The 23,896-nt window shown below is 36.5% G+C and overlaps 1 protein-coding gene across 10 annotated transcripts in view; it reads right to left on the reverse strand.

Annotated features, from left to right (window-relative positions):
• The window catches only part of RTTN (rotatin), a 204,213-nt gene that overhangs the window by 38,248 nt on the left and 142,069 nt on the right, over positions 1-23,896 (reverse strand). For all 10 annotated transcript variants that reach the window (XM_016933873.4, XM_063795852.1, XM_016933870.4 and 7 more), the window contains 5 exons: positions 20,125-20,317; positions 18,003-18,093; positions 14,397-14,550; positions 11,675-11,812; positions 8,234-8,451 (listed from right to left, as the gene is read on the reverse strand). In XM_016933873.4, the coding sequence (XP_016789362.4) occupies positions 8,234-8,451; positions 11,675-11,812; positions 14,397-14,550; positions 18,003-18,093; positions 20,125-20,317 (794 nt within the window). The remainder of the gene's footprint in view (positions 1-8,233; positions 8,452-11,674; positions 11,813-14,396; positions 14,551-18,002; positions 18,094-20,124; positions 20,318-23,896) is intronic.

Below are 23,896 nucleotides of genomic sequence, written 5' to 3' on the forward strand. Positions count from 1 at the left end.
TGTAAACTACTCTTAAGTAGAGTCTAAATTATGAACCAATCGAAAATAATAACTACAGCAACTTTTTAAGACAAAGACAGTACAATAAGACATAAAGAGAAACAACTAAAAGTTAAAAAGCAGGGGAGATAAAGTTAAAGTGTAGAGTTTTTATTAGTTTTCTTTTGCATGTGTGCTTGTTCATGCAATCAGTACTAAGCTGTCATTAGTTTAAAATAATGGGCTATAAGAAGGTATTTGCAAGCCTCATCATGGTAACCTTTTACCAAAAACAATACAAATGGAGACACAAAAACTAAGAAGAAATTAACATACCACCAAAGAAAATCATCTTCACTAAAAGAAAGACAGAAGGAACTAAAGAAGAATGAGATCACAAAACAATTAGAAAACAAATAACAAAACGGCAGAAGGCAGTCCCTACTTGTCAATAACAACATTCAGTGTAAATGGACTATGGACTAAACTCTACAATAAAAACACACAGAGTGGCTGAAGGGATGAAAAAACAACGCCCACTTATCTGTTGCCTACAAGAAACATATTTCACCAATAAAAATATATACAGACTGAAAATAAAGGGATGGAAAAAGACATTCCATGCCAATGAAAACAAAAAAAAAATTGGGAGTAGCTATACTTAGACAAAATAGATGTCAAAACAAAAACTGTAAGGACAGACAAAGAAGATCATTATATAATGATAATGCAGTCAATGCAGCAAGAGGATACAATGATTGTGAGTATATATGAACCCATCACTGGAGCACTGAGATATATAAAGCAAATATTAGAACTAAAGAGAGAGCGAGATCTCAAGACAATAATGGCTGGAGACTTCAACACCCTACTTTCAGCATTGAACAGACAGATCTTCCAGACAGAAAATCACCAAAGAAACACTGGATTTAATCTGCACTAAAGACCAAACGGACCTAATAGATATTTACCGAACATTTCATCTAATGGCTGCATAATACACATTCTTCTCCTCAGCATATGGATCATTCTGTAGGATATTCCATATGTTAGGTTCACAAAACAAGTCTTAAAACATTCAAGAAATTGAAATAATATCAAGCATCTTCTATGACCAGAGTAGAATAAAACTGGAAATCAATAACAAGAGGAATTTTGGAAACTATACAAACATATGAAAATTAAATATGCTCCTCAATGTCCAGTGGGTTAATGAAAAAATTAAGAAGAAAGTTGAAAAATTTCTTGAAACTAATGATAATGGGGCCAGGTGTGGTGGCTCACGCCTTGTAATCCCAGCCCTTCGGGAGGCCAAGGTGGACGGATCACCTGAGGTCAGGAGTTCGAGACCAGTTTGGCCAACCAACATGCGAAAAATATAAAAATTAGCTGGGCATGGTGGCAAGCGCCTGTAATCCCAGCTACTTGGGAGGCTTGAGGCAAGAGAATCACTTGAACCCGGGAGGCAGAGGTTGCAGTGAGCTGAGATCGGGCCACGCTGCACTCCAGCCTGGGTGACAGAGTGAGATTCTGTCTCAAAAATAAATAAATAAAAATAAAAAATAAAATAAAAATATATGTAGCAATTGGGGGCAGGGTTGGGTCAGAGTTAAGACTCCTAAGGAAATAGTTGTGTGCACAGATATGTCTTTTATTCCCTCCTGAAATCCCATTAAAATGACAAAAATGGGATTGCACACACACACACACACACACACACACACACAAGCCTGAAAACGAGAAAGCAGATGGATGAGTGGCAAGTGTATTAGGCTTGGGAAACCTGAATTCTAAGTGGTGAGTGGGGAAAGCTGAAAACTACCCCAATCTATCCACTGAATTGCCCGAGGCTGAAGAAATTTAGCACCAGGTATCCCTGGATGTGAGGATGAAGGATTGCTTAAAGTCTCTAAAATGCAGTTACATGCCCAGATCCTGCCTGCCAGCCACCAGTTTCTATGTAACTAAGCCACTCTTCCTCCCAGCCCTTGCAAAATCCTGGATGTTTAGTCTCTGGAGAGGATAAATTAGGATTCTGAACTGGCAGAGACGGGAAAATTTGTGGGCAAGGGTATTCTACTAAAACCTTTGAAGGATTAAGTGAAATTGTGCAAACTAAATTCTGAGACCTCAGCTGTTGTCTCCTACTTGGCTACATAACATTTGGCAGTTGGGTTTTCACCTCCAGGAAAGAGATCAGAAGACCATTCTCCAGGGAATCTGATAAGCCCCAGAAGACAAGCTTACAAAATAACCCCCATTGGTCCCCTTGGACAGCAATTGACAAGTTGCACTCATATGCTCAGGGATGTCAATCTGCTTTGAGTTTCCTAGTCTTAAATACAGCACATAATCAAGATTACCAGACACCAAGAAAAGCTGCCAAACAGAAAAGAGAGACTAAAATAAATAGAGGAAAAGACAGCAAAGAGAGATTACATAGCGGAAAAAAAAAACTTCATAGGAGTTCCAAATGTACAGAGCATACAAAGTACAGGGAATGTCTCTGAAGTAATTTAGAAAGCATGAGTTTATAGATGGAAAGAATCCCCGAGAGCCCAGTACAATGGCTAAAACAGATCCACACCTGGATGCTTCATCTAAACATTTTAGAATACGAGAAAAAATAAAGATTCTAAAAACTTCCAGGAAGAGAAAAACCAGGGATTCTAAGGGCTTTGGAATTTTCTTTTTTTTCTTTTTTTTTGAGACGGAGTCTCGCTCTGTCGCCCAGGATGGAGTGCAGTGGCGTGATCTCTGCTCACTGCAAGCTCCGCCTCCCGGGTTCACACCATTCTCCTGCCTCAGCCTCCCGAGTAGCTGGGACTACAGGTGCCCGCCGCCACGTCTGGCTAATTTTTTTGTGTTTTTAGTAGAGATGGGGTTTCACTGTGTTAGCCAGGACGGTCTCGATCTCCTGACCTCGTGATCCGCCCGCCTCGGCCTCCCAACGTGCTGGGATTACAGGCATGAGCACCGCGCCCAGCCAAGGCTTCAGAATTCTCTAAAGTAACATTTGGAATTAAAAAGAACAGACTATGGCTTCTAAATTCTGAAGTAAATGACTTCCAATCCAGAATTCTCACTAGCCTAACTATAAATTATATGTAAGGGAGATAAAGACTTTCAGTCATTTAGATCTCAAAAGACCTCCTCGGTACCTTTTCTCTGAAAGCTAAGGGAGAAGAGACGCTACGCAAAAATGAAGAGCATTAACCAGGAGAGAAGGCCACAGGAGATGGGAGACAGCATGCGGGATGCAGGAGACTGCACACAGCACAGAGGTAAAGGAATTCCTGGAACCAGGTGAATGGATATCCCAGGATGACAGGAAACTGCACCTAGCACAGAGGTAAAGGAATTCCCAGAAACTGGTGAATGGATATCCCAGGATGAAAACAGGCACCAAGTAGGTTAGAAGGAATTGGGAAGAGATTTCTTCCAAAAGATGAAGCGATGAAGTTCTGACAATTCTGAACACACTGAGAGGATATTTAATTCTGGCAAAGAGCATGGAGCTTATAAGTGATAACAGCAAAGTCAGCACGTTTTAAAATAATACAATAATTACCTCTAAGGCAAACAAAAGCTGTGCAAGAAAAGAAAGTTAAACACTCTGCAACACGGTTCAACTGTGTATAACACTGTCATAAATTTAATACCGTTCACGCTGCCTATTCTCTAATTGGCATTATGGTATATCAATATTAGGAGAATGAGAAGGGAACCCATTTTGGCAGGGTAGGTGGGTGAGGCATGAAAAAAAAGCTAAAGTCTCATTTTCCATAGTAGGAATTCAACAGATAATATCTAAAACTGAATAATCAAGACAAAAAAATATAAGCATGTTATTTAGAGACATGAAAGAGAAGCCATAAAAAGTAGCTAAATGAGGTATAAGTGGTCACCTCTGAGAAAATGAGGAATGAAGGCAGAAATCTCCTACTTTTAGTAAAAACTTACAGATACAACTGTTTGGTTCTCTAAAATGTGTACATGGTAAAACTGAAATCAAAGCCCCAAACCAAAACCAAACAGACAAAAAGGAAACAAACAGGATTAACCTATGGTAAATTCATATACTTTCCAACATATACTGAAGGAAAGGCTGGAGTGAAGAACTGACTTTCTATCAGTTTCCATACAGTACTTACTGCAGACTGAAAAGCAGTCTGAGCATCACTGCAAAGAGCAAGTGGACACGACTGGAAGTGTGAGGAGCCTGGAGGCAGCAAGGCTGAGAATAAACTCAAGCAACAGATAACTAGCTCCTAGATGATGCAAATACACAAAAAGAGAAAAAGAAATCAAGATGATACACAGAGCAAGACATAATGTCTTTTCATCAACCAAAATTCATTTAAATGTCATGCTCTTTCTAGATTAATCCCTTCTGTACATTTAAGTGATGTAGGGTATTCTAGGTCAAGACTTTCTTGCTTTCTTTCCAAAAGGTACTTAATGTAAAAAATAGGCTTTTTAATTACAGTGAACATTCATCAACACAACGGGATCTTAAATATATAAGCCTTCCTTTCAACAGATTTACCCTTGAATTTTACCATTCACTAAATGTGAGCACAAAATACACCTAAAATAAGGCACAGGAGTTCCTCATTTGCATTACTACTTTTAGATATCAGATCAAATATAAGGAGCAAAATTAATTCATTATCTCAACTGATTAATATATCAATTATAGACGAAATCTACTACATATAGAGAGATTTTGATTGATCTTGTTATCTCTGTGTATTTGCAAATAAAACATATGGAGCACAGTAGGCCCCCTTATCCTTGAGGGATCCATTCCAACACCCCCAGTGGATACCTAAAACCATGAAGAGTACCCAACTCCATATATTCTAAGTTTTATTCCTATACATATGTAACTACAATAAAGTTTAATTATAAATTAGGCAGGTAGGAGATTAACAATAATAATAACAGAATAGTATAATAAAAATTATGCGATTGTGGCCTCTCTGTCTCTCTCTCTAAAATATCTTACTACAATGCACTCATCCTTCTTCGTCTTGTGATTCATCAGTCTGATAACCAAGATTGCTATACTAAGTGATGAATGGGCACGTATCATATGCAGCATGGGTAAGCTAGACATAGGATGATTCACGTCCTGAGGGGAGACAGAGCATATTTCATCATACTACTCAGAATGGCATGCAATTTAAGACGTAAGAATTGTGTATTTCTGGAATTTTCCATTTAATATTTTTGGACTACAGTCAACCATGAGTAACTGAAGCCATAAAAGGCAAAACTACAGATAAGAGGAGACTACTGTATCTTCATAAACTAGGGAAGGTAAAATCTCCGCTAAGTCAAATGTGTTCAGTATTGTATGGACAAAAGACAGCTGAATATTTCTTAGAAAATGCTCAAAGTCTGAAAACACCTCAAAATGGACTTAGAAAAAAACACTTACACATGACTAAAGATGTAAGTATGAATACTTTCAACATGTATCCCCTATGGGATAGTGCTATAAAGCACCATTTGAAAGATAACTCTGACCAGACATTTAACTGAAGTTCCAATACAGTGATTTGTTAGGAGGATGGAGATTTTAGAGGCAGCTGAAACTTAGTAATAATGTAATAAAAGCCTATCATTTTGCACTTGATGAACTGAATCCCAAGAAGTTAAGTGATTTGCCTAAGGTCCCATATCAAATGTTTTTTGAGTATGACTTTATAGAAAACTTAAATAGACCTTTGAAAGACATCAATTTTAGAATATAATTTCTTCAGATAATTTAAAGACTGTAATTTACTTTGCTTCATACAGCACCTGGCCCAAACCACAGCCTCCATGGACATATAGTAAGCTACATTTATTACTTATCAAAACGTGTTGCTGTTGAATGTATTCTAATAATATTTTAATTCACATATCTATTTCTATAAGGCAAAGAAAACAGTGTTTGTAATTTAATAGGCCCATTAACTGTCCCAACTTACATTAGGTACACATTTTGTCATGAGTATGCCAGGAGTATACTTCCTCTCTTCACTTTCTTTGTCTTAAACTTGCCTGTGCCTTTCTAACAGATGTCATGTATCCAAATTCTACTGCTTACACGAACACAAAGAGTATGATTTATTAGGAAACATGGTTTAAATAATTGGTTAATGTATCCATACCCTCACAAAATACGTGATTTGTAATTTAGAGAAATAAAGAGGAAAATTAGCTAGTCATTAGGAAAATCATTGAGATATTCTGTGACTGTAGGCTATCTCATTTTCTTTGTCCAAAAAGGTAACAAAAAAATTATAAACAAAAGCTTTTATAATGAATAATATTACAAACTATTAGGGAAAAATAAGGACAAGGTAAATTTCACAAATTCCTCTAGCACAGATTTTTTTTTCATGTGTATACTATTATAAACTGATTCATTACCCTACATGGATCCATATGTATCATGAGTCTCATCAGAGACCCTTCAAACACAGCACCACAAACAACATTAAAGAGTTGGGAAATAAAATAGCCCTGGCTTTGCCTGGCTGGAAGTCTTTAAATTTCCCAGGTCCAGGAGGATTGGTTGCAGGACACCCACAGTCATCCATGCAAAGCCAGGCTCCCACAGCTATTGCCATTTTGGCCTCAGCAGGGAGGGCAGGGCCCAGCACACTGCCCTCACTGCGCACTCAGTCCTCTGAGTGAAGTCACTGAAATTCTCTGACGAGCCAAGTGTATCAGCAAGAGCAAAAGCCTTTCCCCAAGCAGTACCGTGCTCCAACCAAAGCCAAAGTTGGGAAATTTATAATTAAATTAGATAGGGATTGTGGTTGGGAGACTTTTGAAAAGGTTTGAATTTTCCTCCTTACAACATTCTTTAAAGTGCAAAACTGGAGACTCAGTTAATCATTGGGAAATAAAGTCTGTTGTTCTGATGGGGAATGAGAAAACTGGGACAACATCCAGTTTTTGTTTTCAACTAAGAAAATTTGAGTGAACTGACAGTGAGGTAGTAGGTACAGGAAAGCTATGGCCTCCCAAGAATGAGAGGCTTTTAGAGAAATGCTTTGAGGAACGCTTCTCCCCTAGAGCTCTATCCAGGCTTCTGAAGGCGCTGCTGGAGATGGATGAGAAAATGGGGGATGCCTTAACAGGCTTCTTATCTATGCTGGAAAGGCAACCAGATTTTGTAGCACAAGGGAGACAAAGTCCCCTGAGGACCCTGTGACACTCTCCACAGGACAGCTCCTGGGTGAACCAGGAAGCATTTTCTTCTTACTGGCAATCCTTTCTGCATCTCAACATCATCAAGCCTTGTGCCCAAAATGCACAAGCAGTCATACCAGAAATATCTGCATGACCATGACTCTCACACGCAAAGAAGTGGGTAAAAATCTCCAAATTCTAAGCAACAAAGGGACTATAACAAACCAGCACAAAGACAATCTTCTGTCTTTGCCAAACGTGGCTGGCTGATTGGGAAGCTGAAGCAAATTCTTCAATCAACAGTTCTACTACTTTTCTGCCTTTCAGTGAGAAGACAAAAATCATAAAACCACATGATTAAAAAGAATAATTCTAAATACTGAAAAATCTAAAAATATTCCTATTTGTAAAAAACAATGTACAACTTTAACTTAGTAAACACACAGTTTTTAAAAAATTACTAATCTACTTATACAATAATACTTTAGTGATTTTAGAATGTTTTCTGATTAACAAAATTCTTGATTCACATTTTAGACTGTAAACATAATTTTATAAGATAAAACAGGCAACAGGGCTTGGAAAGGGGGCATTTTCTTCCAAATGTGCCAGACAAGTCCACTTACCTATACATGTAACCAACCCCAAAAATCTGTGGTCCATTTCTAGATATCAAATGTCACTTAGAATATATTTTCAGAGACATAGATATATCTTTAAAATTACAATAAATTTTGAACCATAACCGCAATCCTGAAATATATCCATTTTGGTCATGATATGAAACACTGTTTTGATCAACTGTTAGATTTAGATTAGTAATATTTCACTTCAAATCTTTACATCATATTCACTGAAGAAACTGGTCAACATAAGCGGGTGGGGCTAAGGAGGAGATAGTTAATTTAACTTTATAAACTTTTGTATCATTTAAACAGTCATAATAAGCATTACTATTTCTTAATTTAAATGACTGACACAGTTTTTAACAAGACCATGACTGAAAGTCAATTTATTTAAATGCTAAATAAAGTTTTTGAAAAACCAAGAAATGACGTACCTGAAGGATTACATCACTAAGTCGTTCTAGAGATTTCTGATTTTCCTGAGAGTCATCAAGAAGTGAAGCCACTGTTGGACTACAGCATAAATGTGTTTTGCTCTTAGCCTGGAGATGCCCTTTTGCTTCTTCGGTCAAGAGAATAGAAAGGAATTGCAAGCTGGCAGTATACAGGGCAGGACACGTGGCAGACAAGCCTGCACATCTGCAGAACATATCTAAAGGAATAATTTCAGATGTGAATGTTTGAAAATTTCTTCAAAATTCAACAAAAAGGAAATCAAATTGATTTTAAAGTAACTATACTCTGGATCATCTAGATTACCAACTTGTGTGATTGTGTTGCAACTGTTAAAGGAGCTGGTGCCAACCAGAACTTAAAAGCAAGACTTAGTATGCAGTGTTGGCACAATGTACAAACAAATATTTCATAGCAGTTCAGACAGCACATGAGTGGTCATGAACTGATTCACAAACTTAATACAGAGTGGAAAGAACAGACCAAACTGAAAGGAATTTACACTGAAAGAGTCATTATTAATTTCCTGTTGTGAGAACTGATTTTGTTTAATCAAAATTACATGTGTTGTTTTACATTTTATAAACTTGAAAAATTGGATTTATAATTTTGTTTGATTTTATATTTTAGATTTATGCTTGTGTGATAATTATAACCATAAAAATTTTTACTTAGATTTTGGCTTGTACAAATTAAAGTTACATAAGAAAAATAAAGTAGTCAGCAGTAGGGTTTCATGAGAATTATGTTCATTTAAATGATGTCCAAATATTAGTCAAGTTTGAGAAAAGACTCTTATAGATAACACAAGTTACGGAGTGACCACGATATGTTTTAAATGTATATGGGCATATGAGATGGCAATTGATTTAAAAAAATAAAAATAAACAAAAATAAAACCATGGCAAAAAAAAGATAATTGTTATTAATGTTTTCATTAACATTACTATTATGAAAACCATTTATGCAGTAAGTTACTTTTGATTAGTACTATTATTACATAAAACTGTACACATATTTTGAAGGAAGGTTTTGAATTTAATATGTATTTATTTTATCACTAGAGAAATAGTGTTAGATAAATAAGTTTAAGTCAGAGGTCAGCAAACTTTTTCTGTAAAGGTCCAAGTAGTAAGTATTTTATACTCTGCAGGTAACTGGCTTTTTCACAACTATTCACCTCAACTTTTGTAGCATGAAAGCAGCCATATGCAATATGTGAGTGTGGCTATGTTCCAATAAAACTTTATTTACCAAAACAAGCTGCAGGCCAGATTTATCTAATGTGGGTAGCATCATGCTTTCTATTGATATTATTGGTGATTCAGGTGATAAACTAATTTTCCCCCAATAAATACAAGAAGAAAATCCCAATGTCTTAATCAGTCAATCTCTTTCAATTATTATATTTTAAACAAAATAATGATATCCTACGTGGACACTGTACTCCATGGTAGACTCAGAACTCCTACATCCAGAAAATTAACAATTCTGTTCCTTGTTAAACATGCATTTGCCATAATTCTTACTATTGCTTTGGTTAAAAATTGTATCATGCATTTAAGTTTACTGAATGATCAAATGATAAAATAAATGTTAAAAAAAATCGGTCAGTTGAATTAGCAGGTACTTTGGAAGCCTAAAATAACTCAATTTTGAGTACATTTAAGTAGGTTGTTTAAAAAGGTTACATAAATGTCAGTTATGAATATTTATGTTAAAAAACAGCGTTTTTCTATGCTAAAATTTAGGAGGCTTCATGAAAAATTAAAGATTAGTTATTTTAAAATAATCATGTTTATTTAAGTGGGCAACTATCATGAAAAACATCTTATAAAAATAATTATACTATACTCTTGGCATTTCTGTACTATAAGAAAATTCTGATGTGATGAGAAAGTTATTTTTATCCTAACTTTCCATGTTATCATGTATACCAGATTTTATATATGAAGATGTATCCACATACAATGTACATATGTCAGAAAGGATACTGGTTTCTATACCAACACAGTAAAATTTATCTCATTGTTTTATAATCATATCATATGTACCTTTATAAAACCACAGGCTTACAACTGACAAATGGGATCTAAACTAAAGAGCGTCTGCATAGCAAAACAAACTATCATCAGAGTGAACAGGCAACCTACACAATGGGAGAAAATTTCTGTAATCTATCCATCTGACAAAGGTCTAACATCCAGAATCTACAAGGAACTTAAACAAATTTACAAGAAAAAAACAAACAACCGCATCAAAAAGTGGGCGAAGGATACGAACAGACACTTCTCAAAAGATGACATTTATGCGGCCGACAAACATGAAAAAAAACCCATCATCACTGGTCATTAGAGAAATGCAAATCAAAACCACAATGAGATACCATCTCAGGCCAGTTAGAATGGTGATTATTCAAAAGTCAGGAAACAACAGATGCTGGCGAGGATGTGGAGAAAATAGGAACACTTTTACACTGCTGGTGGGAGTATAAATTAGTTTAACCATTGTGGAAGACAGTGTGGCAATTCCTCAAGCATCTAGAACCAGAAATACCATTTGACCCAACAATCCCATTACTGGGTATATACCTAAAGTTTTATAAATCATCCTACTGTAAAGACAAATGCACACATATGTTTACTGTGGCACTGTTCACAATAGCAAAGACTTGGAACCAACCCAAATGCCCATCAATGACAGAGTGGATAAAGAAAATGCAGCACATATACACCATGGAACATTATGCAGCCATAAAAAAAGAATGAGTTCATGTCCTTTCAGGTACACGGATGAAGCTGGAAGCCATCATTCTCAGCAAACTAACACAGGAACAGAAAACCAAACACTGTGTGTTCTCATTCACAAGTGAGAGATGAACAATGAGAACACATGGACACAGGGTAGGGAACATCACACACCGTGTCGGGGGATGAGAAGCAAGGGGAGGGAGAGCATTAGGACAAATACCTCATGCGTGCGGGGCTTAAAACCTAGATGATCGGTTGATAGGTGCAGCAAACCACCATGGCACATGTATTCCTATGTAAAAAACCTGCACGTTCTGCACATGTAACCCAGAACTTAAAGTAAAATTTAAAAAAACCAACAGTGGCCAACATAATGTTCTCAATAAAACAGAGCTTCAGGGATGACATCTTTAAAAAGCTTAAAAAATAATAAAACCACAGGCTTTCCTAACTCGCTTTTATGTTATCTTAAAATGTGTTTCAATTTTTCAAAAATGCATTTTTGGGGGACTCAAGAACACTGCAAATTTTTCAAAGCAAGCACCCTGATACCTCTTTTATATGCCATGCTATAATTACTTAACTTTAGTGAATTTACATACCTAAACAGGCAGAATCATTATCTCGTTTTATTAGCAGAAAGCCCCCAAGATGATGCAAGTATCTTCTTACCAATCGCCGCTGTCCAGTGCTTGGCCAGGGCCACGGTAACAGACGGGAGTGTGACGGCACCAGCTTTCCTCAGGAGCATGGCCAGAAGATTAAATAAATGTGTCCATGTGTGATAAAAAGCTGATATTAACTCTTTATCTATAAAATTAATCAAAACACTTCAAGTTATTAACACAAAGAAGGAAAAGAACCTTTCAAGATATAAAACTTACCACAGACGCTTCATTACACTTAAAATGAGGGGTGTGCACTTATCAAATGAAGACAAATCTAATTCAGCATTATCCAAAATTTATTTCAATTAACTTCTTTTCCATTGCATCTTAAGATATCTCCCCTCCACCCTCCTGCATATAAAGCCACACTCACAAACTCTCCTCTTATTAAAGCATACTCAAGAACAATCAGAAGGTGTGACAAACTAAATATTAAGCCATGACTGCAGAACTACATATTGGCACATTATAAAAATATGTCATTGTTTGTGCTACTTTTGTCAGAGTAAGTTTTCCCCTATTTCCTTTATCCCCTCCAGCAGCTTTGGGCAGGGGTGAAAGGAAAGCACAGTGTGCCAAGGTCAAGGTAGAAAAGAAAGAATTTCTTTGAAGAACCAAGAAAAGTATCATCCCACAAAGAAAAGTATGACGCAAAAGAAGATTCTGCAGCTTTTCCTATGGCTAAGGATGTAGCAATTCTAGGATGAGGACCCATTTTCCCTTCTCTCCACTCAGGTAAATGGAAGCTGGAGAGCAGTCGCTGAGGACTCTCTCTGACCATGCCATCAGGGGGATCTGTCATCTTTTATCTAATTCCACTATAATGTAAACTTTATAGGACGTTAACCCCGAGGACGTCCATCTAGGTGTACTTCAGCACCTATGAGAGATACTTGAAAACTGCACCTTCCCCAGGGCAATCCTTGGTGTTTCTCAACCCTTTTGTCATTAGTGGCTCTCTAAAGAGTTTATTTTAGAAAATGTTTCCTCATTGCCATCCCCACAAGATTTTAATTCCACACATATACTGTATATCTCTTTATGTACTATATGTATATCTGTACTTTGTACATAAAAAGGCTAAGTATAGAGCTTACTGTTTTTATTCAATACAGGCTTAAGAAGAGCCGAATAAAACATTTAAGCTGAAAATTAAATTAAAAATTAAAGACCTATTAATACCAAATTTAGCTTTGCACCTATACTTGCTGAATAACTTTTCATGTAATTTATTTACTTATATATATATATCATCACAATGTGTCAATTTACATACATAAATTAGCAATTCATATAAAAACATAACAGCAATATAATAAATTCTTATAAAATCATTTAAAACTTATTTTTCTCAGAAAAAAATTTTAGAAACTTCTTTAAAAATATTTAGTGAACTTTTCAAACTTTTTGCTAGATATGAGAAAACAATTTTTAATTTAACCAGCTAATAGATGTACATTCAGATACTGACATTTTTTCCTTTCAGTGCTTGATATAATTAATGATGGGTTAAACAACTTTTATGTAATTAAATATATACTACTTTCAATTAATTTTCAAAGCTCAAATCATACAGAAAAGCAAGAGGATCAATAAAAAGCATTCACAAGGCAGCCAATAGCAGCCAAGATACACAGACCACCTTTTGCTATATGACCTTGGGATCAAACAATCAACCAAAGGTCCTCCAGCTGCTGTCATCTATTCACCACAGTTCTGTGGCACTAGTCTTGCATACATCTTGTGTATCTTCCATGAACTCAACGTCAATGCTTCTCAAGGAATTCTCAAGAAAAACCAGGAAGAGAAATAGTAATAAGATTGTCTCAGGTAGAGTTGAGCTTTGGAAGCCTACAAACTATTTTAATTTCTAAGATGTTTTTGCCTCACCCTCTTCTCCCCAGAATCAATGTTCACTCCTTAGAGACTGGGGGTGATATCACCTTGTTGAGCTTGTCCAGTCTAACCTAATAAGCTTAGTTAGGGTATCACTGCCACTTGTTGAATTTCTAAGGAATTACTATTCCTTTAACATCGAGATCATTTTAACACTGATGAGATGCTGAGAACTGGCTTTGCTGGGTATCATAACACACTTCATTTTCCAGACCTAAAACCAAGTAAATCCATAGTTCAAATAAAACTGAAAGGCAAAGAGAATTACCAAATGGTCAATTACTTCATTATAAATGATTGTTTCCATTTTTAAAATAATTATATTAGATTTTGACAAAGATCCTACTTTGCTTTAATTTTCTCCACTAAGCATTACATTCAACTTTTCATCATAGAATATTTTCCCCTGGAGATAACATTAGATCACAAAATATATATACATTTCAATAGTTTAGGACCTTAGGAAATTTTTGATATATTCTAGATTGGCTTATACTTGTTATTGGGAATGTTTTATTAAGCTTTTGGCCTTAGCCATAGTTTATAAGAATAGTTAATACCCAGAACTCACTGTACTTTCTAACATCACACAGAGAGCTTTGCCCTCATTTAAACTGAAAACTCAAGGGTAGTCCTTTCTTATACTACACACTTGTCTTAATTGGTACCATTAAAAGGCATCCAAACTATAAAACACATTATCAAAGCCTTCCAAAATACTAGCAAAAAGAAACTCAAAAAGTAACCTTCAAGTGAATATCTGAAACAGAGTAAGTTTTTTTTTCTCAATATTATTCACTTACATTCTAAACTAAAACAATTAAGCTTACCTGATACATCTTTGGTACATATGGTGAGAATTCCAATGATATTGGTGATAAGAGGTTTCACAAGCTCATCCTGAATCACAAGGTCAGGCTCCACCAATAAACATGACTGCAGAAGCCTGGACAAAGAGGATAGGTATTCCAGGAGAAAGGAAACCTGTTTGAAAAGGAGACAGGGTCAAATCAAACATGCCATATAAAAAGCCCATCTCAGTGATACAGCATTTTACTTTTGTAACACAATAAAAAATAAAATATTAACCATAATTTTTCAAGATCTGAAATTAACACATAGCAGACAAAGCATTATTTTTCTCATAAGCATGTCATTAACAGCCATATTAATACTGTCAACTATACACCAAACAAAGCAATGTTTTCAAAGTCAAGTTTTGAATTCCATTTAAAGAAGTAAAGTCTTGGCCAGGTGTGGTAGCTAACACACCTGTAATGCCAGTCCTTTGAGAGGCCAAGGTGGGCAGATGGCTTGAGCCCAGGAGTTTGAGACCAGCCTGGGCAATACGGCGAGATCCTGTTTCCACAAAAAATATAAAAATTAGCCGGGCCTGCAGTCCCAGCTACTTGGGAGGCTGAGATGGGAGGACCACTTAAGCCCAGAAGGTAGAGGCTATAGTGAGCTGTGATCACACCACTGAACTCCAGCCTGGGTGACAGAGTAAAACCCTGTTTCAAAAGAAAAAAAAAAGTCCCATATTTTTCAAGTAGTCAAATTATGAAATCAATATCATGGAAGAAGTGGAAAAGTGTATAACAAAGCCATAAAGTCTATAATTTTGTAAAGAAAGAAAGATTACAAAAACACCCTTCAAAGTGCATAAGCAGGGGTGGGGGGAAGCTAGCCTAGTTATTGCTACAAATAAAATGCAAATATGTTCTATTTTTGCCCTCAGCATAAAAATACTATTATTAATTATAAAAGAAAAAATTAAATCATCTTCAATATTACCAACAAAACCATCTCTGGAATTTGCCTGATGCTAATATTGTTAAGTATTAACTGGCAAAAGTACTTTTCAGAAAAATAATCCTCTGAATATGTAACAATTAAAGAATGAGCTGTGATGTCTCATTTGTCCACTACCCTCAAGCAATGAGCCAGTTACATATAAGTGAATTTTATAAAGAGATTCTGAAATCAGTCATTCTCTCTCTCTGTACACACACACACACACACACACACACACACTTTTTTTCCTCTCACCTTATTCCGGGGTTGTAAGAGTGTAATGAAGAGTCGAGAGCCTATTGTAAATTTGTGGAGTATGTGTCTCTGAGGTCAATGGTCTCAGACTATTTACAAATAGTTCTGTCCTACTTCTCCTGATGAATACGCCCTCCCTTTATCTAACCTGCCAACTTACTTTATATAAAAGTGTAGGTGGCTCCAGGCTTCACAAACTCTTCAGTTCCTGAAATTTAATTTGTTTACTGCCGTGAAGTCTTGAGACTTCATATTACATTCATACTCTACACTACTGAAATTATAGCAAGTCTGACCTCTGGATGTATGAAATATTACCATAAATAGATAAACCATGCCAGGTGAGGCAAGAAGAAGTGTTATAGAGAAAACGCTGAATTGCTAAAGATTCTTTTGTATATGATCACATTCAAGATTAAATAAAATATTAATATCTTAAGAGTAGTTGATAAAGTAACTCTTTTTCTATGTACGGCCCTCTTAAAAAAAAATACCAACCAACTGACCACAAACTTTAATACATCATACCTTCAGCAGAGTATCACCCCACCAGCAGGGCTCTGACCACCCCATCTGCCGCAGGCACTCGCAGCCTGCTCCCTCACCTCCCCAGCTTTCTGCTTAAGTGTCACCTTCAGGAGGCCCCTCCCCTTGCTGACACACCCTTTTACCCATCCTCAATTACTTTTTTCCATACCATTTGTGACCATCTGATACAATGCATTTTATTTACTTGTTCACTGTCTGTCTCCTGCATTTATGGCACAGACTCTACGTGAGGAGAGATGCTCATCTGCTTTGTTCAAGGATATATCACTAGCACCTAGAACGGAATCTGGTAAAGCAGAGGCTCAAGAATTTTCTGAAATGAGTGAATGATCGTATATAAATACCAAGAGCCCAGAAGCATTTAATCTACATAAGGCCAGCTAGTGCAGTGGTTAAGAATGTGGGCCCTGGAACTGACCTGCATGGGTTGGAATCTATGTCAGAGACCTTGGACAAGTCACTCATCTCTCTGGGCCTCAGGCATTTCCTTTATAAAATGGCATTAATGATAACTTCATGATTCTTGTGAAGATTACATGAATTAACAAAAACAAATGCCCATAAATGTTTGCTACTGCTATTATTCATTCATCCCACAAGTATCAAGTGAGTACCTGTCATGAGACAAGCCCTATGCCAGACACTCAGAACACAATGGAACATAACAGCCAGCAAGGTCCTGACTTCATGGAGCTGACTGTGCCCCTCTGGCCTCATCTTGCCCTCATAGATTCTGCTCCAGCGACTCCACCCTCCTTGCTGTTTCTTGGATAGGCCAAGCATACCCCAACCTCAGGGGTCTTGCAATGACCATAGGACTAGCTTCTTCACTAACTTTGGGTCCCACGACACTGCCTAATCATCCTAAGTGGAATAGCCCTACCCTTCCAACACTGACATCACTTCCTGTCCCCTGCTTTAGTTTTTCTTCTGAGATGTCTATCATCTTCAGGCATATATGGATTTTCTAATTATCTATTCTCCCAACTTGAGGGAAGGGTCTTTGTTTTATTCACTTGGAGAAGATTCAGGCACACAGCAAGTACTCAACAAAGATTTGCTGGATGGAGAGCAGAAAAATGGAGGAGACAGTCATTATGCAACAGGCATGCTCAGGTGAAAAAAATGCACCAGGACAACAGCTTCAAAGACCATGTGTGTAGCATTCCCAAACTTTGTAATGGGGTCTGCCTTATTCAGCTCAAAGAACACATCTCAAAGCAAGAGATATTGGTCTACTTCACCTTTAATTCATCACCTCCTAAATAAATCTTGTAGCCCTTCTTAAAATTTGATTTTGAAATAAAATTTCTGTTAGCAACAGCTACATGAATAATTGTTAAGCATGTTTTATAAATAGATTCTAGCTACAGGCAAGAATTTAAAACTAAATATCTGTGAAGGAACAAGAATAAATCATTTTTATCAAATTGGGTTTTGAAAATACACATAACTTAGCCACCAAATATTTTAACAACTTTAACTTTGGTGTAAATAACAGAGATAGCCTAAAATCAAAGAAGCAGGAAGTGAACTATACCAATGTCCCTCTTTATTAAAGTGGTGCTCCAAGATATCCAGACACTTGATCATACATTTCAAGCTGGTTAATGATGGAGTCAAGAATAGAATCTAGGTCTTCAAACCCCACCTCTCTTTTCTAACATCCAGACATGTCCCATATTAAAATTTTAAGTAACATATTTCGAATAATCTCATCATACCATGTATATTTTGAGAGGTTTTCATCCTTTTCCTATGACTAGTATCTCCTCAGCAAGATTTTTATTTTTGACACCTAACGTAAACAAACCCACAAACAGACTTGAGATGCTTACCTGAGCCTGAGTGTGTTCAGCTGGAGGTGATGAAGGCAGCAGGGCTCTGAGTTCCTGGACACATGTCTGTATGAGGGTAGCATCTGCAATGCTGTGACGATCAGAAAAAGAAAATCCTTCAGAAGATTAGTATACTTTTTATTAAAGATTAAGAAATCAGAATTTGAAGTTTAAAGGTAACTCGAATACAATTCAAGAGGAAGGATCTTTATAAGCAAAGAAAACGTTTATAAAAAGATATCTCAAAGAATTTCAAATTGTATCCTGGGTTACCTTCAAACAGGAAAATATCTTGTCAGAGAAAAGTGAGAAGCAAAGAGTTGTGAAGAAAATATCTAAGGAAACCTAATTAAAAGCAGAATAAAATATAATACAGCCCATTCGGAAAGAAAGCAAATGAGTAACAGGAACCTTGGTGGTTATTTTCCTAATAAAATAGCAAAAATACTGGCTAAAATAGCAAGAACACTGTTCATATTTAGAAAGTAAAAAACAAAATAAAGTAAAACAGGCCGGGTGCGGTGGCTCAGGCCTGTAATCCCAGCACTTTGGGAGGCCAAGGTGGGTGGATCACCTGGGGTCAGGAGTTCAAGACCAGCCTGGTGAACATGGTGAAACCCCGTCTCTACTAAAGGTACCAAAAATTAGCTGGGTGTAGTGGCAGATGCCTGTAATCCCAGCTACTTAGGAGGTTGAGACAGGAGAATCGCTTGAACCCAGGAGGCGGAGGCTGCAGTGAGCCGAGATGGCGCCACTGCACTCCAGCCTGGGCAATAAGAGTGAAACTCTGTCTCAAAATAAATAAAAATAAAAAAATAAAAATAAAGTAAAACAAGTAGGATTTTTTTAAAGTCAAAAACGAAAAACAGGTATGGAAATATGATAAGCCTTTGCCATAAAAGGTCTTTTAATGCCCCTGTGGCCTCAATGCCACATCAGACTCTTAGCTGACTCGTAAGAAGCAAAGAAGATCCTATCCCTAGAGCTCTATTTTGGTCATCTTCAGGCAGGAGCATCCAGGAAGGAAAGCCAACTGACTGGCAGTTACTTTTCCAATCCGAGTAGGTACAGTAAAAAAAGATCAATAAATATTAAAGCCAGAACAAACTCATACTCCATTGCGTATCATACATGTTAAAGGAATAATTACAATTGAATGAGGTGAAACAAGGAATACTTCTTTTAGAGTTTATATTTTTTAGAGTTTTCTTAATATCCCAGAAAGAAAGAGAAGACACTATGATTTGGCAAGAAGACGCAAGACATTTCAGATGGTGTATGTTCAAAGGTAAAGGGACAGAGAGACAGAGAAATGCAAATAAACGTGGTCAAAAGGAGGTGGGTATGGTTGGCTAGAATAAACTGAACACCAGAAGAAAAGAGAAGTAATACTTAAGGGGGTATCCTAGATACCATCACTTTTAATTCTCACACTAACTCCATTAAATAGGTGTTAATGACACAGTAGGGAGTAATTTCCCAAGGCTGCAAGCTACTGAGTGAATGAACTATAATTTGACCCTAGGTCAACCTGAATTCAATATCTAGTCCTTTTCTACTATACCTTACTAGAAATTCAGAAAAATTATGTTACAGACTGATTAATACCAAATAAGTAATAAAAATTCAAATAATTTTTCTTTGAATTTAATTTCCCTAAATTTTATCAGAATACTTTTTGATGAAAAGTTTAATTTCCCTTAACAAAATAACTCCAAATGAATTTAACCAATAATTTTTCAACCCAGGGACATTATTCTGATATGACCACTAAAAAGATGAATTCCCAAAGTCCCTCACATCCATTAAGAACAGGGGATAGCACCATATTCCTTAAGTGTGCTGGAGGATAAATAAGGTTTAGAATCCATGAATTTTAGAAAGCAGGAGTTTTTCTTTGGCCTTAATAGTCAAGATAACAAACTAATACAAGTGCTTTAATAGATGTAAAATAAAAACCACCAAGACAATTCTGGCAAAAGCAAAATCCTAGAGTTCAATGAGCCTAAAAAAGAATAAAGCTGTATTCCCAGGTCACATGAAATCTTGTATCAAGTCATGAATACAGTTTGTGTAAATTTATCTCAACTAACATGCCTCTCTAGGAGTATTTATCTCTTACCTACAGAGAAGTTCTATGAGATGAGCTTGTTGAAAAGCCTTTGCAGTGTCTCTGGGAGCAATCGTCAAGAGGTTGTCCAAGAGGCTGCACATTGCTGAAAGAAGAGATGGAGTAACAAAAACACACAGTTTGGGCAGGGGAGCAGAAAGAGATGAATCATGAGGTGGCCGTGGTGATGTACTTTCCTGGTGACCTATTATTGAAAATAAACATAAGAATTATTATTTTATTTACCTTACAGCTATGTACAATACTCAAAAGTTCTTATAATCACAGGAAAGTTCCTGAAAATGATAATGTATAATAGTTGGGGAATTGCCTTAGCTGCTTGGCTCATCTTAACCTTGAGGTTAGGGGTCAGGCTACCCCTACTACTCCTGACCTCCACCCTCCACCATGTGTGGATGTAGATGTGTAGATGTGTACACACGGACATTGTCGTATGCAGAAGAGACAGGTCAGAAAGGGCAGAACATGACTTCATGCCCCACGTATTCAGACACTGAGAACAAAAAGATGATTTACAATCCTTTTTCTGAAACTCGAGGGGCCAAAGGTGTGTCCAAATTCAAATAATCTTTAGGTTTTTTTCAGAGTAAAATCTTACTATTTTTATTATTTTTTAATTTTTAATTATGGATATATAATCACTGTACATATTTATGGGGTACACATGATATTTTGATACAGGCATACTATGTGCAATGCTCAAATCAAGGTAACTGGGACATCCATCACCTCAAACATTTACCATTTCTTTGTGTTGGGAACATTCCAACTCCATTCTTTTAGTTATTTTTAACTATACAATAAATTATTGTTAACTATAGTTACCCTGTTGTGCTACTGAACACTAGATCTTATTCCTCCTAACTGTATTTTGTACCCACTAACCATCCCTTCTTTATCTCTGGCTCTCCACTCTTTAGCCTCTGGTAACCCTCATTCTACTCTCTATTTTCATGAGTTCAACTTTTTTTTTTTTTAGTTCCCAAATATGAGTTGCAATATTTGTCTTTCTGTGCCTGGCTTATTTCATTTAACACAATGGCCTCCAGTTCCATCCATGTTGCTGCAAATGACAGGACTTCATTCTTTTCTCTGAGTAATATTTCATTGTGTACATATATGGTTCATTTTCTTTATCCATTCATTTGCTGACGGAACTTAGACTGATTCCCTATCTTGGCTATCACGAATGACGTTGCAATCAACATGGGAGTGCAGCTATCTCGTCGATATACTTTTTTTTTCCTTTAGATATATACTCAGCAGCTGGACTGCTGGATCAGAGGGTAGGTTCTATTTTTAGTTTTTGAGGAACCTGCATACTGTTCTCCACAGTGGTTCCCAACAACACTGTATGAGAGCTCCCTTTTCTCCAAAATACTTTCAGACTTTAGAACAGTAATAAGGTACCTGCACCCTACATTAGTGAACACCTCCATTAACCTTTGAGCATTCCCTTACTTTCTGGCACAGCAAGATGTTCCACGTTCATCTTGTTCTTTCCTCGCCCAAGCTCTAAAATTGGATATTTGTTCCAAAGTGTCGATTCCCTAAAGTGGAGAATGGAGTTTGGAAAGCAAGATTTGGGCACTAAATGTATACATTGCTATTTAGAGTGTCATTGTTTCTAAGCTAGAAAACGTGTGTGTATATACGTATGCATGCACATACATACCCCTGGGCACATAAACATATTTTATCTACGAATTAAAAATCATTAATTTGCCTGTAATTCCAGAATTTTGTGAGGCTAGGGTAGGAGGATCACTTTAGGCAAGGAGTTCAAGATCAGCCTGAGCAACATACAGAAACCTATCTCTACAAAAAGATTTAAAAATGAACCAGGCATGGCGGCACATTCCTTTAATCCTGGCTACTCGGGAGGAGGTGGGAGGATCGCTCGAGCCCAGGAGGTGGCAACTGCAGTGAACTATGATCACAGCACTGTCCTCCAGCCTGGATGACAGAATGAGACCTCATCTCTTAAAAAACAAAATAATTGATTCATACTGAAAGCTCCAAATATAATTCAACACTCCAAATATAATCCAACATGAAACATCTTCCTTCCCTTCCATATTTGTAATTTCCGTTATGTGAAAGTAAAAATTCTGGCTTTCATTGTCTACAATATATTTACTTATTTGCCTTGCCTTATGAACACAATAAGTAGTTTCAGAATTTCTAACTAATAATACTGCAAAAAATAAAACTAGTAACTAGAGTTCAATGCTTGGTTACAGTTCTTTTTGCCAATAGTCTGAGGACTAAAGTCCTAAAAATATGTCTGAGAGTTACTGGGGTTACTTCCTCTCTCACTTCAATGCTATTCATGTGAAATGTAGCTGGATTAATTGGTTTGTATTCCATGTTATTGTTTCCCATTTTTGTTGATTTTATTTTTTTCAGCAAGTAAAACATACATGGTTATAAAAGTCAACCCATACAAGAAGATACATGCAGAGAAGGGTCACTATCCCACCCTCAATCTCTTCTACACTGCTCCCATCCTCTCTTATTTCCTAACTAACTCCCACCCATTCTCATAATTAATCTCATTCATTTCCAGCTGTTCCTTCCTGTTTTCTTTCTACACAAATAGATACACGTATTTTAAATTTCCCCTTCTTTCATATGCAAAAGTAGAAAACTGTAAATATCATAAACTATAAATACTCTTTATCATTGTGCTTCTTTCTTCACTTGACAATACTTCCTAAAATCTGTTCCATATCTGTTTGAAGATATCCTCCCCTCTTTTTTTTTTTTTTTTTTGTTTTTGGAGAAATGGTCTCTCTGTTGCCCAGGCTGGAGTCTGGTGCAATCATGGCTCACTGAAGCCTCAAAGCCTGGGCTCAAGTGCTCCTCCCACCTCAGCCTCCTGAGGAGCTGAGACCACAGGTGTGTGCCACCATGCCTGGCTAATTTATTTTATATTTTGTAGAGATACAGTCTCACTATCGTGAGAAGTATCTCCCACCTCAGCCTCCAAAAGTTCTAGGATTATTGGTGTGAGCTGCTGTGCCCAGCCCCCTCTTTCTAATAGCTGTAGTTCTCCATTGTTATTTTAAAAATAAATTTTATTTATAAGTAATTTTGTTATATGTTTATCATTATCTATATATTGTTATATATCTATCAAAAACTATCCTTCTACTTACAGGCATTTGTGTTGTTTCCATGTTTTATAATTACAAACAATGCTTGCTAAATTATCAAGTACATATGTATTTTTATATTGCTGGAGATAAATAAAAGAGAATTCCTAGAAGTGGAACTGTTTAATCAAAGGTAAATACATAATTTTGTTATCTATTGCCAAATTCCCTTCCAAAATTATACTAATTTGCATTTTCTCTAACAATGTATGAAAGTGCTTATTTTCCACAGCCTCGCCAAAAGAATGTACTGCCAATACTTAATTGTTGGCAATTTAATAAATAAAAAAGTATCTTCGGGTAGTATTAATTTGTATAATATTTTTCCAAAGATAAAGGCTACTTTTAGGTCCTTTGTGAATTATCTTTTCATGTTTTCTGCTCATTTTTACATGAGAGTTTGTGTTCTTTTCCCCTCAAATATTACGCCTGTAATCCCAGCCACTTGGGAAACTGAGACAGGAGGATTACTTGAGTCCAGGCGTTCGAGACTACAATGAGCTATGACCATGCCACTGCACTCCAGCCTGGGTGACAGAGCTAGACCCTGTCTCTTAAAAAATAATGATAAATCTTTGGAAATAAAAATGGAAAAAATTAAATTG

Source organism: Pan troglodytes, chromosome 17 (assembly GCF_028858775.2).
Source record: "Pan troglodytes isolate AG18354 chromosome 17, NHGRI_mPanTro3-v2.0_pri, whole genome shotgun sequence".
Lineage (NCBI taxonomy): Eukaryota > Metazoa > Chordata > Mammalia > Primates > Hominidae > Pan > Pan troglodytes.